Source organism: Hetaerina americana, unplaced genomic scaffold (assembly GCF_022747635.1).
Source record: "Hetaerina americana unplaced genomic scaffold, ioHetAmer1.1.p SCAF_12, whole genome shotgun sequence".
Classification (NCBI taxonomy): domain Eukaryota; kingdom Metazoa; phylum Arthropoda; class Insecta; order Odonata; family Calopterygidae; genus Hetaerina; species Hetaerina americana.
Window position 1 is genome coordinate 15,086,468 of NW_027286292.1, and position 14,038 is coordinate 15,100,505.

The following is a 14,038-nucleotide window of genomic DNA, read 5'->3' on the forward strand; positions in this document are numbered from 1 at the left end:
AAAATATTTATATGGAAGACACCGTGAATGTACCGCCTGACATATTGAATTGTACGTTGTTATTTTATCTGGATTAACTTATAGATAGATAGGTAGTCGTCTTTATTTTGGGGCAAGATTGAGACTATGGAGTCTCTTCTACCACCTAACCCAGTAAAACAAACTGTGAATTAGTAACTGATAAGTCAATCAAAACTTTAAGCTGGTAAAAAAAATCCGGGTATGCAAAACCGTTCGATAGAACCAGTATCAACAGCTAATCTGCTTCTAATTACGTTTGTGGATATTTAGGCGATGTCCACAGTGATACTAATATTTAATTCCTGGGATCAGCGTTTTTTACTTAATCAATTGTTATTGTCAAACAGCGTAAGTTATCCTATAAAAATATATATTAATATTTGGTAGTGTGTACATATATATATACATATATATATATATATATATATATATATATATATATATATATATATATATATACATATATATATGTATATATATATATATGTATGGATAGTTTACGCTCAAAAGTCATATGAGAAAATTGGAATTATTACATGCAGTAATATTGGACGGGTGTTTAGAAAACGGTTTCCCTTACGAAGAATCAATGCTGCTTCCGGGAATTACCATCGCGTAGGTATGTTGATGGACAACTGTTCACCCCCAGTCCGGGTGGCGTCTTCAGGTCGATGTGATCTGCATCGCGATTCGGCCGCTATATAAATCCCAACAATTTCAACTGAGAGTATGGCTAAACCCTGACTTCCACATGGAAAAGGGTGATTTTTATCAGCCGCCAAGAAAGAGCCAATCAGAGAGCTCCGAGTCAGTCAGCGTTTCTTATATTTAGCGGCCAAATCGCGACGCAAATCACTTCAACCTGAAGACGCCTCCAGGACTGGGGGGAAACAGTTGCCCATCAACACCAACGCCCGCAAGCAGCATGGATCCTTCATCAGATACACCCTAAGGATTCGTTTCCCTTACTATTGCCATCACGTGCCGAACAATAGAAACTACGTCCGAGGAAGTTAAAGGTACAGTCGCGACTACGTTTTTACCAAAATAAATAGCAGCTCACGTGATAAAACCTGAGAATTCCCCCAGGGATAAGAGTAAGACATTTAAATTATTCAGTCGAAAGAAACTCATGTCAACGCGTTTCTATCGTTCAAAATGTGCCTCAATCTAATTTTGCCCCTTATTTCCTGTGCTCTTTTGGAACCTCCTTTTATCTTCCCGAAGGAATCAGGCTTTAGCATCCCCTCGCTTCCACTCGAACACAAAGAGTCCCTCTGCGGCCAGGAGAGCGTCAATTGTCTCGGACTTAGTCAACTTCCGGTGCATTACATTACTGTTACAGTTTATTGCTTCTTTGCATGTACACTCAGCCTCGCAGTGGAATTCAGTCGATATTTTGGCAAAGGCAAATGTTATATGATACAGTAGTCAATTTAAAAATGCATGCGTGATAATGCATAATATTTTATTTACGTAAAAATGATCTGGCATGCTTTCGACCTTCAAGTTTGAGCGTAGTACAGGAATAAAATGAAATACGCGAATATGAAGAATGATATGGAAATATAGTGTCTGATCCAAGGACAAGGGTTGGGTCACTTGCTACTTGAAAATGTGTGGTTTGTGGATAATTAGGTGCTGTAGTCAGAAGATAATATTTTAAAGTTTTAGTTTTCGTAATATAGATTATTTTGCACTTGAGGGAATCTGGTAATTTGATACGTCAATTTATACCCGAGATATTTATTTAAAATGAATCGATGATATGATGGAACATATCGTTGGTAGAGGTATACCGTGGAAATATGTTACTAGCAGTCTGTACGTCATGTATTCGAGTCCCACATTGGACTAGAAAATAGTCTATCGGGTGAGGTTTTTTTGTTTCTATGTTAGATCTTGAAATGGTCCCAGTGCTTGGAGCACCCACGAACGAGTAGAAGACCACGGTGTTATTAAGGGTGGCTCGCAATATTTTTCATTTGGTATGTTACAGAATTCCGATGAATGCTACATTTTTATCTTTCACGTTATCTCGAAATGTACGCAAGATGAATTAAATATAAAAATAAGGATATTTTTTAACTCCTTTACATATTCAAAAATACAGAATTATAAGAATTTGATACCCCTTACTGTAGCGAGTTGTCAAAATACGACATGACGTATTATATTCTTGTAAAAAGAGGAAAAAATATGCAAACACAGATTCAAACATTGAATTAAATTGCCTGTTCATTATTATAGATTTAATTATGAATGATTTAAGTATTATTAATAAGTTTTTAGTTTCAGAAGTAGGAAACGGCTCTTGCGTGATTTAGCTTTGAAGGGACGAAGATCTTTCAAAGTCAAAGCTGGTGTCTTTAACACATGTCCCCGTAACTATGAGCTGACTTTTCGTTTGGTGAAATGATTTGGTAGCCGTAAATATAAAATTACTTATCAGTATGAGTATCTGCCTCTAAAACTTCATTCACATTAGCCATTTTGCTATACAAGTCAGAATTCTGCTCCTCGATGATGTCCACGCATAACCCGTAGCCGCGCCTCTAAGGAAAGGATAACTGAGGGGGATTTCAGTGCACTCCATTGTTTATAGTCTTTATTAAAATTAGCGTCTAAATTTCTTCCTTTGCATCGAATTTTAATGAAAAATATTTTCCCCACAGAATATTACATATGCTAGGATATGCATGCATTTTGTGAAGAATTAACTCTGGTTGTAATTCAGGTTATACTAATGTAATACCACTTGCCTTATATTATTTTGAATATCAAAAGGTTTTCCAGTGTACAACTTCAATGCAAAATACGTGTGATTAAATTAAACCTTTAAAATAACTCAGTCAGAGTTTTTCCGGCGGAATCTGTCTCTTTTTCTGGCGTTTGTTTGATATATATTGATGCCTGTTTGAATAATGTTTCAACACAAGCACCATAGAAGCATGAAAAAATTCATGATTCCCTCCATCTGGTTGGGTCGTGCAGTGTTCTACATGGGAATGCCGCCACTAATGAAGCGCATCCGCCCTTAGCCCAGTCTCAACTCTTGCCATTTGGCGTTTAAAGCTCTTCTATTACGCGCACCCCTGACCATTTCGAGTTTTGAGGGTTACCACATCCCAGCAGTTGTTTGTTAGAAAAATATCGTTATGCACACGTTTTATCGTGGTTGAAACCATTGAGTCAAGGTAAAAACTTCTTGTTCTCTTAAATAATATTGAGGGATATCCCCCACACATTTCGAACAAGTACATGCTTTGACATTTAATAATTCAATATAATTATGGACGCAGTTAACATTTCATAGCATCATAAGAAAGATAAAATTATGACAAGATACATATTTTGGTAGAATTTAAAATACATGCGTAAGACCTTATCTCTCGCCTTAGGTTGTGTTTAGCTCCTACTTAAATACGGATAACCTACTTTTTTGTCTCGATGAGAAAGAATCAAAATTAAGTCCCCAATCAATTTCTCCAATTTTTCACGTCTTTGAAACGGTAGACATGAATTGCGCTCTTCGACTAGTTCACTCAACAAAGTCACATATTTAACGGAACATGCTATATTTATTGCTGTCAATAAATAATGCATATTCATATAAAAACGTATTCGATACTGATATGTTCGTTTATTTACTTCACCGTTTAAATCCTGAGTACGTGTGTGATTCGATACTGTTTCTGCTTTCCTTCTCTTCATGTTTTCACATATTCATCTGTCTTTGCTTCTACTCCCTTTCCTATTACCTTTCCCTAACCATGAGTCCCACCAGCGCTGACATTTTCACAGTAGTTCTGTGTGTTCAATGTGGCTTCTGCGCCAAATTTTTGCAGGCCTTTTTTTATTTGCTTTTACAAAAATACCCACTAAGACCTAAATTCTCTCGACGTCACCACTGATGGAAATCATTTTCATAATTTTATAGATGTAAATGAAAGAAAATACGATAGTAGCTTTGATCATGGTGTGATTGCACAAGTGGCGCGTACCTAATTGTCGAGATTATGTAGCCACTCAAAAAGCAATTTTGATGGGAATGGTCCTTAACACCAAATTAATGGAGCCCAAAATCTAATATTTTCAGAGAATAGAAGAAAGAATGAATTTTCACAATAATGTTTTGGGAAAACTGTCATATTTAGCAATCATCTATTCATATTGGCATGTTTCAGCCCTGTTGGCGAAGTTGTGAGGAAAAAACCTAATTTCGCTAACGATCGTGGTTGAATATTCCTTCTCAAGGCAGCTCTATCTAAATATAACGTACTCATGAAGAAAGTCGTAGACGAAATTATGCTTTGAGCAGTCATCATTAAATGGTCATCATAAAGAACTAGTCAATTGAGTGAAAAGTGATTCAGAGCAGATATTCCAGTGAACCCCCCACCTATTCAAAATTTTCTACAGAGTATGTGCAAGTCAGTGAGCTTCAGATATGGGAATTTTCGTCTCAATAATTTTTTAACGTTGCATAATAAAGCAACTTATGTTAATTTGTGCGATAAAATACGTAAATTACGTATTTTTCTATACTTCAGCACCAATTTCGTATTCCGCGGAGGAGTAAGTCATTATTAACTGCAAGGTCTCCTTATTGAAATGGTATTTCATCCCGAAAAGTATCAAGCTCTAATAGTTTGAAATATCGACTAAGCAGTCAAGCATAACTCCGTAGTGTATGGAGTGGTATTATTATCCCAAGTCGGACTCGCGCTATATACATTTACTCGTAAACCGACGGTCAGCATAACCATCATATTTGAAACGTGCTAAAAAGATTCGGTGCATTGGTAATGGAGTATGGCGGTATATTCGAATTTGAAGGAGAAGTTAGAGGAGCAGGAGGACCTCCACACGCTCCCCTGACAACGCTATGTCCACCCGGGAAGACAGCCCGCGTGGAGCGAGCAACGCCATCGCCTGCGCGGTGTCATCGTCATCGCCTCCACACGTCAATGCCTACGCAACGCCTATCTTGCGGATTGTCCTCCATTGCATGTTCCTGACTCTGCCCAGCAGCCATACTGAATGCACCTGGATGCACCAAGCACAACTTTTTCTTCCACATAACCAACAATTTCGCAGTTCTTTCCATTAATATTAATATCCAAACCACCCACTTCTAAATGATATTCTCTTATTGCCCTAAAACTAAATATCTTCTACCCCATTTATTTGTATTTAAATGTCATTACTTCCCCAACCTCCCCATTGTATTTCATATTCGTAGCTCCCCATGACGTTTTATACCTGCCTATAATGCTGAGGTCATCGAGCTAACTTAATAGAAATCTAAAAAGTCTCTTTAACCACTAATTATTCTTTACATCTTCCATCAAAATGTGAGTAAGCATTCCTTCCTGCGAATAGTGTTTCACCTCAATCTATCATAGGTACCTCATTACCTCATGATGAGGATTCAACGCCATAAAACCTAGTGTACTCAGTGGCCTTTGCCTCCTACACCTTTTCGCCTCCTCTCTCATCTTGAAAAACTTGCTGGCCACTCATAACTTCCTAATTCTCCCACGGAAAATTTTATATTCCATGAAAGAACCCCAACACTATCTGTCCGAGTTACTCTTCCCAAATTTGGTGTTCTTTATCCTCATAACCAATTCAACAAACCTCTTGTCAAAACTTTCGTCCAATGACAATATTCTTATTTCACGTACGTATTGAATGAGCAATTAAAAGTCAGTAATTATACTTTCACAAAAATACTCTGAACTATCTTATTACCTCCTACTAATCTCAAATTGATTTTATTACTATATAACTTCCTCCCTACTCCACACCTCACCCAGAATTATTGCCATTTCGTCACTGGTATCTTCCCTAATATTATATTCTTCTCCAAGACCCGCCAAATTCCAGATACCTACGCATAGTTCTGTACAACAGTTTGCAATAGAATGTCAAAAATCATCGCGTAACCTTGAAATTGCTTCTCAGAATCTAGCAATATCAATTTTGCTCGTGATAATATCCCTTCCTCCCCGCCCGATCCAATCAAGAAGCGTGTAGCCTCTTTCAAAAATTATAGTCTTCCCAAACACCACTCTGCCTTTCATGGTCTTTTTTTCGATCCATTCAAAACCTCAACAACTCCCCTTCCAATTATATGAGTATTATTTTCTCGGAGTCTAATGAATCTGCTCCCAGACCCTTCCCATATTTTACCTGCCTATGTAGCCTATAGAGGAGTTCCCTTTCCTAATTCTCTAAGAAAAAACTTCTAATCCCTCCCGCACAGAATATTTCCTGAGCCCACCCTTTGCTGCTGCGTATCTTCACCTTTAAGCCTACGGATCCTGCAGGAGACATCTCCTTCACTTCAGCAGCATTCTTCATCCTATTCCCACCATATAGCCTGATGCAACGATTTCCTCAACTGCCGACCCAATTGTATCGATTCCCCCCAAGCAGCCCTCTCTCTCCTCAGCTCGTCTCCCTGTCATTCCTCGAAAGCGAGCGACTCCCACTGCGTCCAACGTTTTCATTTCTCACTACACTTCACATCTCACCCTTCTTCTCCCAGAACAATTACCACTTTCCCAGCCTGGCTTTCGAAATCCTCACCATTCTCCAAAGGCCCTTCTCGTTTATTCTAACTCCCAACCCATCGCCTTTCATTCCGGCCAACCCACCCGCGCCTCCTCCTCAACCTCCTCCCTCACCCAGCAGCCTCCTCCCCACGTAACCTCTTCCTCCCCACGCCGCCCATTCCCACCATCTATCCTTTCGCTTCACAAAATTCCTCTCCGTAAACCTTCCCCGTGCACTTTTCCCTTGATTCTTAAAGAAAATCTCCCTTTACACTCTTTCTACATATCTTCAAAGCTTCTTGCGTGCATTTCTTTCACCCTAGAGACGTGTCAACGGCGCACTCTTCTCCTTGCAGCCGGAAGAGCGAGCGAACGGCCGACGCGCCCGCTTAACCCGCCGAAGCAAGTCCGAGGGCCCCCCCGCACGCCACCTCCTCTTCCAATCCGAGTACCGCTTGCGATACTGGAAGTGCGAACCGCCCGTGTGTTATGGTGTCGTGGGTGGGGGCGAGTGGGTGGGCGGAGAGGAGGGGGCGGGGGTCGTTAGGAGAGGGGCCGCCCCGCCCCCCTCGCTTCCGGAGGAGCAGCGAAAGCCTCGCACTGACAAGTGGGAGGACGAAATGGTAGGAAGCAACCTTCTTTCTTCCCCCAGACCTCTTACCTGTCCCGTAAACCTCCACCCGACGATGTCCCCTTCCACCCCTTTTGCAACTCCGCCTTGTCTCATGAGAAACAGTTCCGGCCCGCCCCTTCCCGCCTCCCTCCTCCTCAGCGGTCCTTTTGCTCGGACGTGCCGGCAACTTTATCCTCTGTCGAGAAGATATGACCGATTCGTACAGCTCAATAATCCAACTCAGTTCGAGCTGAGCCCGTTGGATAAGTAGGTTATCAGATTTTACCCCGCAGTCATTGAGGATAGTCCGATCGACCGGATTATGAATCAAGTCGCCATGCCTCCATATTCTACAGCTCAGTGACGAAGTATTTGAGATTCATGCAAAGGGATCTGGTCAGCGTCGTTCGTTCAAACACAGATAAAGTGTTCACGAGCGTAATTCGACCGAAGAATGGCGACAAAATATCCGGGAAATTATCATTGCTAGCCGAAGGATTATTGGATAACGCATTTTTACGTAAGGCATAGCATTTGATAAACATCACTTTTCCATGTATACATAGCTGAGTCCCAGTATGGTTGATATTGTCCCTTCAACAGGATTAGTGTTTTTAGCTACCGCTGCTTAAATTCTGTTACAACGATCGTCCACTTCCTGTTATGCATTTTATGTTCAGACTCTGACCAGTACTTTCACAAAATATCTCTGTGTAGCTTATACTGAAGTATGAACATGTTAACATTTTGAATTAATGTTATCGGAAAAGTAGTCGTCGATCGATAACGCATTAATTATCCCTGGCATAAAATGGAAAAAAATTGTCCTTCTGTACACTTTACTTTTTTATGCTTTGCAATCCTAGATTTGCCCAAAATGATTTTGATTATAACCTTTCTTTATACATAATAAACCTCTATTTTTACATAATAAATGTCTTGGTGGGAAGTAATTTGCATTTTGTTGCTTTAAAATAACATCTATCTTCCCATGTCTATGGAAATTAACCATTTTAGCTAGAGCATGCATGGCAGCTATCGATTTCTTGTTCGCGGAAAATATATCTCGATAGAGGATGTAAGCTGCTTAAGTCAAGAAAACATATTCTTACCCAAATATCTTAGGCCGCATGAATGTTTTCTGTTTTTAAGGCTTGACATTTGAATCGCCTTTTCTTCAGAAATCCATTGCCTAGATGTTGCGCCAGAAGTGCTTTCTCTTCCAATGAGACCATGATTTTTTTACATCCATGTCACTCACCACATCAATTAGTCTTAATTTGCATTCTTAATAGCCTGTAAATACTTAAATGTAATTCTAGTATGTATATACATTTATTTAGATTTTGAATGCCGTTTATTTCAAAATATTAACTCAAGGCCTTCCATTAAATAGCTCACCGTAATTATACCAGGCTCCGTTTTGATGACGCTCATGTGGGAAAAAAATATTAAAATATAATAATCCACTTTATTGAAGAGCCTTTCGAGTAGCTTTACCTACGAGGAAACAAATGTATGGAAATTGAATGTAGTATTGAACAAGAAAGGTTCTTTTTAAATTTAAGCTTGCTGCAAAATAACTTCATCAGAAATATGGTCAGTAATAATTAATGCTTGTGGCAATTATTCTTGAGTTGTTACCACTAAAATTTTCTTATACAAAGCCGTTTTATTTCTAACACCTTAAGGCCCTGGAAATCTCAGTTGAAAATCCAATTTTCATCACAAATACGTGATGAATTCTAGGCAGCTAAGCACGTTACTCCGTGCTTAGTTATGTTAATGCATGCTGTGCTAAGTTGCTATTTTTCAAGATAAAAATATTTCTGGTGTTTAGTCATATTAATTAATAATTTAATGTAAATATTCAATAAAGGCTTAAATCGTCATTGAAATTGTTTTCTTATGGCGATGTTATAGCAATAGCGACATCTTATGGATGGAAAACAAGCCACCTTAAAGGCATACACAGTATGTATTGTTCACGTTTAAGCATAATGATTTATTTTAATATAGGTGCCACACTCATTAATTTATTATTTGGAATAACTGACTAAATTTATTGGTTGGTCCCTAAGCATTTGAGTATCCTTGGATAATTCTTTGCACACTCGTTGGAAAATGCAAGAAAGATGTGGCCATACCGCTACGTATATAAGGACAAAACAGTTCTTTGGAATTTACATATCTGTGGTTCCCCTTCAACTAAAAGAAGCAAACATAACTTGGGTATATCAATCTAAGATTAAATTAAACAATATTAAGGCTGTGTGTTTGTCACTTAAAATTGATTTATTTATAAAAACCTGAAACGATTGAGCTTTTTGCGTTGTTCTTTGTTTTAAGGTTGTGCAAGGGAAAACTCTGTAAATATAAATGTTGTTCTTATATCTTCGATTCAAAGTATAAATATTAATGTTAATATTTACTGTTGAATTACGGCGTAGTCTATCCGGCCAGAAAAATAAATATTTTACTTTTACAATTTCGGCAAGCAAAGTGCGGCCGAAAAATATCTGTGCATGGCAAGAATGAAAAAAGTGACATGGTCAAAGGATCACGGTTGCTAACATTTCCAGGAACTGTGAACATTAGAGATATTGTACTGTATTTTTTTTAGTTCTATTGACATTTGCATTGACATTGACAGAAATAGGGGAGAACTGTTGTAATAGTTCTCCCCTATTCCTGTCATTATTAGCTGGATTTAAAATTTATTCATGACGGGTTATATTCCTCGAACTACTGCTAAGCGCATGACACAATTATATCAATGTGTCGAAATATGTAATCCTGTTGGATACAATTAAATTAAAATTAATCTGGATCTGATGATCTCTAGACCAAGCGCATGGCTGAGCATTATACAATATCCCCGTTGATAAAAACATAGAAAAACCTTTTAGGTGATATTTCATTTTTGAAAGTTAAGAAATAATTTTCTAAGCTGCAATGGCATGTTTTTGTCTATTTAATTTAAGTTTGAATCCTAAAATGATTTAAAGAATATTTGATATTATTGATATGCTTAATAATGGATAAATATATTTTTCAAAATAATAGTCGAGGCCTTTATGGTTCGTGCTATCATTGGTTACTAGGCTTACTTTATTAAATGTCGGAATAGATGCAGGGTTATTCAAATGCTTTAACAAAAGATTATTTAAGATATAATGGGTATTTTAGTGAAATTGAAGCTCAAAGTGACTTGTTTTGTGGTATCTGGTATCTATTTTATTTTCAGTACCGTAGTTGAATGCCACTAATTCTTGAAGATGTATTGTTGAGATACATCAAATAACCTTCTCAGGATTATTCATTCGCAAATACATCAGTGACCCTGATTTTGAGTTTAAGAAAGTTAGTTTAGAGTTTATGGACTTTGAGAGGTTTAAGGTAAAACATTCCATTGAAAAATGATTAAAATACACCTTAAATCGATCTTAAATACAGCTAATGATACAATCCACATTTTTCAAGCCAATTCCCTTTGGATGTCAAAGAAATTCGTTTTCAGAGGTATCTCTATTCCATCCATAATTTTTATTTCAATTTTAATCATTGGCTTGAGGAATTTCACGTCTATGATTTAAACTGTAATTAATACGGGGTTGTGAGAAACATTTAGCTAAAAATTACAAATGGAACATTATTTGGATAAAAAATTATGATAAACAGGTGTAAATACATGTATCCTGATTTCGGTGCCCTGCATGACGATCGTCTCCAAAAGCAAGGCAACTGGAGTTTTTATATATATTGCGCCAAATAAGTTTCTAATTAGTGAATCAAATCTTAGTTTGTATTTCCTTTATTTTAAGAATGCTATAAATATATATTTCTTGTGCGTGAATTGGTGTGACTGTGAGTGTGTGATTGAAGATGTGTCTGTTATATTTAGTCTAAATATATTCATACCGGTTTATTAACTCAGTGCACTCACAACACTTTTCCTACCACTTCTATTGGTGAGGCTATGCATCTAAATATTTTTCGCAAAAATATAATTTACAAATTAGAAAGACTTTGAATGCATTTATACTGTTGAAAATATATTCGAAGAGATGAGTACAATAATTAAAATGTCATTGAGGCCACCTCACCTCCTGTGACAAGACTTTCTAAAAGAAATATTACCATTTTGACATCTATCTCCGAGCCACCTTAAATGGTGGCGGATTTGATAGACATTGCGGATATAATTACGTACAATCATTAGCCTATGCAGAGGAGACTTTTCTGCCGCTAAAGAAGCAAGGGAAGAACGAGTTAATGGAGTAAAATACGGAAGTCCTTGACGGGAAACATATAGCAATCATCGTTGTTGAGCATTGTCAATGATTGCGCGTAAATGGCCACTAGCGCCCCAGGCCGCCTTCCCGCCAGACCCGAGTGGCGCCCCTCGTAACCACGTGGCGGGCCACGTGTGCTTGTTGTGTGCACAGATGACCGCCAGCTACCCTCCGGCCGCGCCGGGCCACCCCACGCGTATCAGCACTGAGTACCGCTTGCAGTTTGCTTGGCCACGGGCCGCGGAAGTGATGGCCGCGGCCGCCGCAGCCGTCACCGCCGCCCCCCCCACCAAGGGGGGCGCCAAAAGAGGCGTCGCCGTCGAGACCGTGGTGGACGGGGGCGGCAGTGGGCCGCCTAGAAAGTCGTTATCCATGGGAGCCATCCGACCCGCCAGCCACCTGCTCATGGCGCCGGTGCACAAGAAGCGAGCGGACCGCGTCGAGGATGAAGGTGGGTTCCCAGTTTGCCCTTCCTCATCAGTGCCACCTTCGCAACCTGATCCCCTCCTCCGCGTCACTTCCGCTTCCCCAGCACCCCCCGCCATGCACTTATCCCTAGGCCCTGTAGCACACTCCACCATTCCCCAGTCTTCTAGTAGCACTCTTGTAGTAATCCTTTTCTTGAAAAACAAATGTCCTGTAGTTGATTTTTTTTCATTGGCCAATCAAGTCGGCCCTTCATTATCAGAATATTTTATTTTGCTTATTACTGAGTATATCCTGGACCTTAGAGGTCTGCGTTAATACATTACTATTTATAAGTCTATTTACCTATCTATCTATCTATCTATCATTATCTCCTTTCCTCCTCGTCACTCAGCATATGATCTGGAGTCCTTTCTCTTCTTCTTTTATAGCATGAAAAATATATAGGAGATAAACAAAAACTACAGTTAGCAAGTTTTTGTTTATCTCCAAATTTTCTTGAAACTTTCCGAATTCCTTCTCAACTCCTGCTGTCAAACCTTATTTATGCTTCCTTTTTACTATTCTTTTTTCAAACTATACCTTGTCCCATGTCCTCTCCGTCACTCTTCGTAATGTTCCCCTCAATTTTCCGATTATTCATTTCCGTTCGCTTTCTTGCCATGAATTTTCCTCCCTGGAGGACTTAATAGCTCTGACGAGATACGTGGATATATACAAGGCCTCTTATGCGAGAATATAGGGTAGTTTGGATAAAATATTGGCTTCCCGAGTAATAAGGTTTGGATCCCATTCAGAGTCTTGCCAAATGTTTTCGAATGGTTTTTTGTCTGAAAAGGCTCGTGAGCAGTAAATCGAACCACGAATCATGACATCTGAATTCAACAGTGGGACACAGTTGAATTCAACTGTGGGAGCCTGAAGTTTTCCTAATAACCAATTAATCCTCTGGTCATTACCACATTCCGTCCCAACTTTCTTTGAACGTTAACCCATCCCTTGACCTGAAGGGTATGCACCTATAATCAAATAATCAAATGGCATTGAGAGTCGTATTACTTTTGAGTGGAATCCTCTCGGGTCTTCAACCGGGTTTGTTTCTCCATCGCTCTCCGACGTTTTGAAAACCGACTCGATCATCGTCCTCAGGGCTTTTGAATACTGTTTTGTCGATTTGGTCCCATATGACATATGACATTCAGAAGCCATGAGGACGAAGACCGAGTCGGTTATCGAAATATCGGCAGCTATGGAGGCACTAACCCGGTGGAAGACCCAAGAGGACTTGACTCAACAGGTACGCCGAGAAAGCACATGATCTTTCAGCAGACTTATTTCTTCTTAAGTCAAACTGCCTCAACTTATTTTTTCATTCACTGTTTTTATCAAAACATATTCCTTAGTTATATGCCTTTATTAACCTCCCCGTTTCAAAACTATACTGCTCTTTAAGGCACAAATGGATAGCAAAGATACCGCTCCAAATGCACTATTTTACTCTTTCTCCTTTTTTTTCGTTATCTTTGTTAAAGTCACTAGGTATCTTTCTCCCTCTCCTTACAATTCTGCAGTGTTTCTATCACTTCTTAATGTATTTATTACATAGCACTTCTCTCCCCTTTTGCACGGCTACTCTCTCACGTTTTCGGAGTAGCCCTTCCCATGATTCTCTGTACTTTATTACCCTACTCATAGAATGAAACTCTCATCCATCTGCTATCCTTTCTGTTCACCATCTCCATTAATTCTTCTATTACTCTCTCAAATCTCTTTAAAACCATCTTCCTGCTTCGTTGGATGAAAGTGTTGTACCAGGACTGCAAACTGGATTTCGCGTTCTTATCTAGATAAAATGGTCGCCAAAACGCCGTAGCATATTCTGAAAAAAATGTGATTTCTGGGCTTTGGTTTACTTAAGGCTTTAATGATAACGTATGGGCGCCATTTTTATGAGGACTTTAGATTTAAACATTAGAGTAATGACATCAAAACTGTTGCTTGATGATACGGAAATATTTGGAGCAATTTACCGGAGCTTAAGATAAAATTGAACTATTCTTGTGGAAAGACGTGGCACGGAAAATATGATAACTGAATAGTAATCATTAAGCCTTTTATGT

General features: G+C 38.9%; 1 protein-coding gene across 1 annotated transcript in view; it reads left to right on the forward strand.

Moving 5' to 3' along the window:
* Positions 1 to 14,038, forward strand: part of LOC139685814 (mediator of DNA damage checkpoint protein 1) — a 222,783-nt gene that overhangs the window by 115,169 nt on the left and 93,576 nt on the right. The window contains exons 6-7 of the mRNA XM_071582932.1: positions 6,908 to 7,207; positions 11,646 to 11,943. Coding sequence (XP_071439033.1) covers positions 6,908 to 7,207; positions 11,646 to 11,943 — 598 coding nt within the window. The remainder of the gene's footprint in view (positions 1 to 6,907; positions 7,208 to 11,645; positions 11,944 to 14,038) is intronic.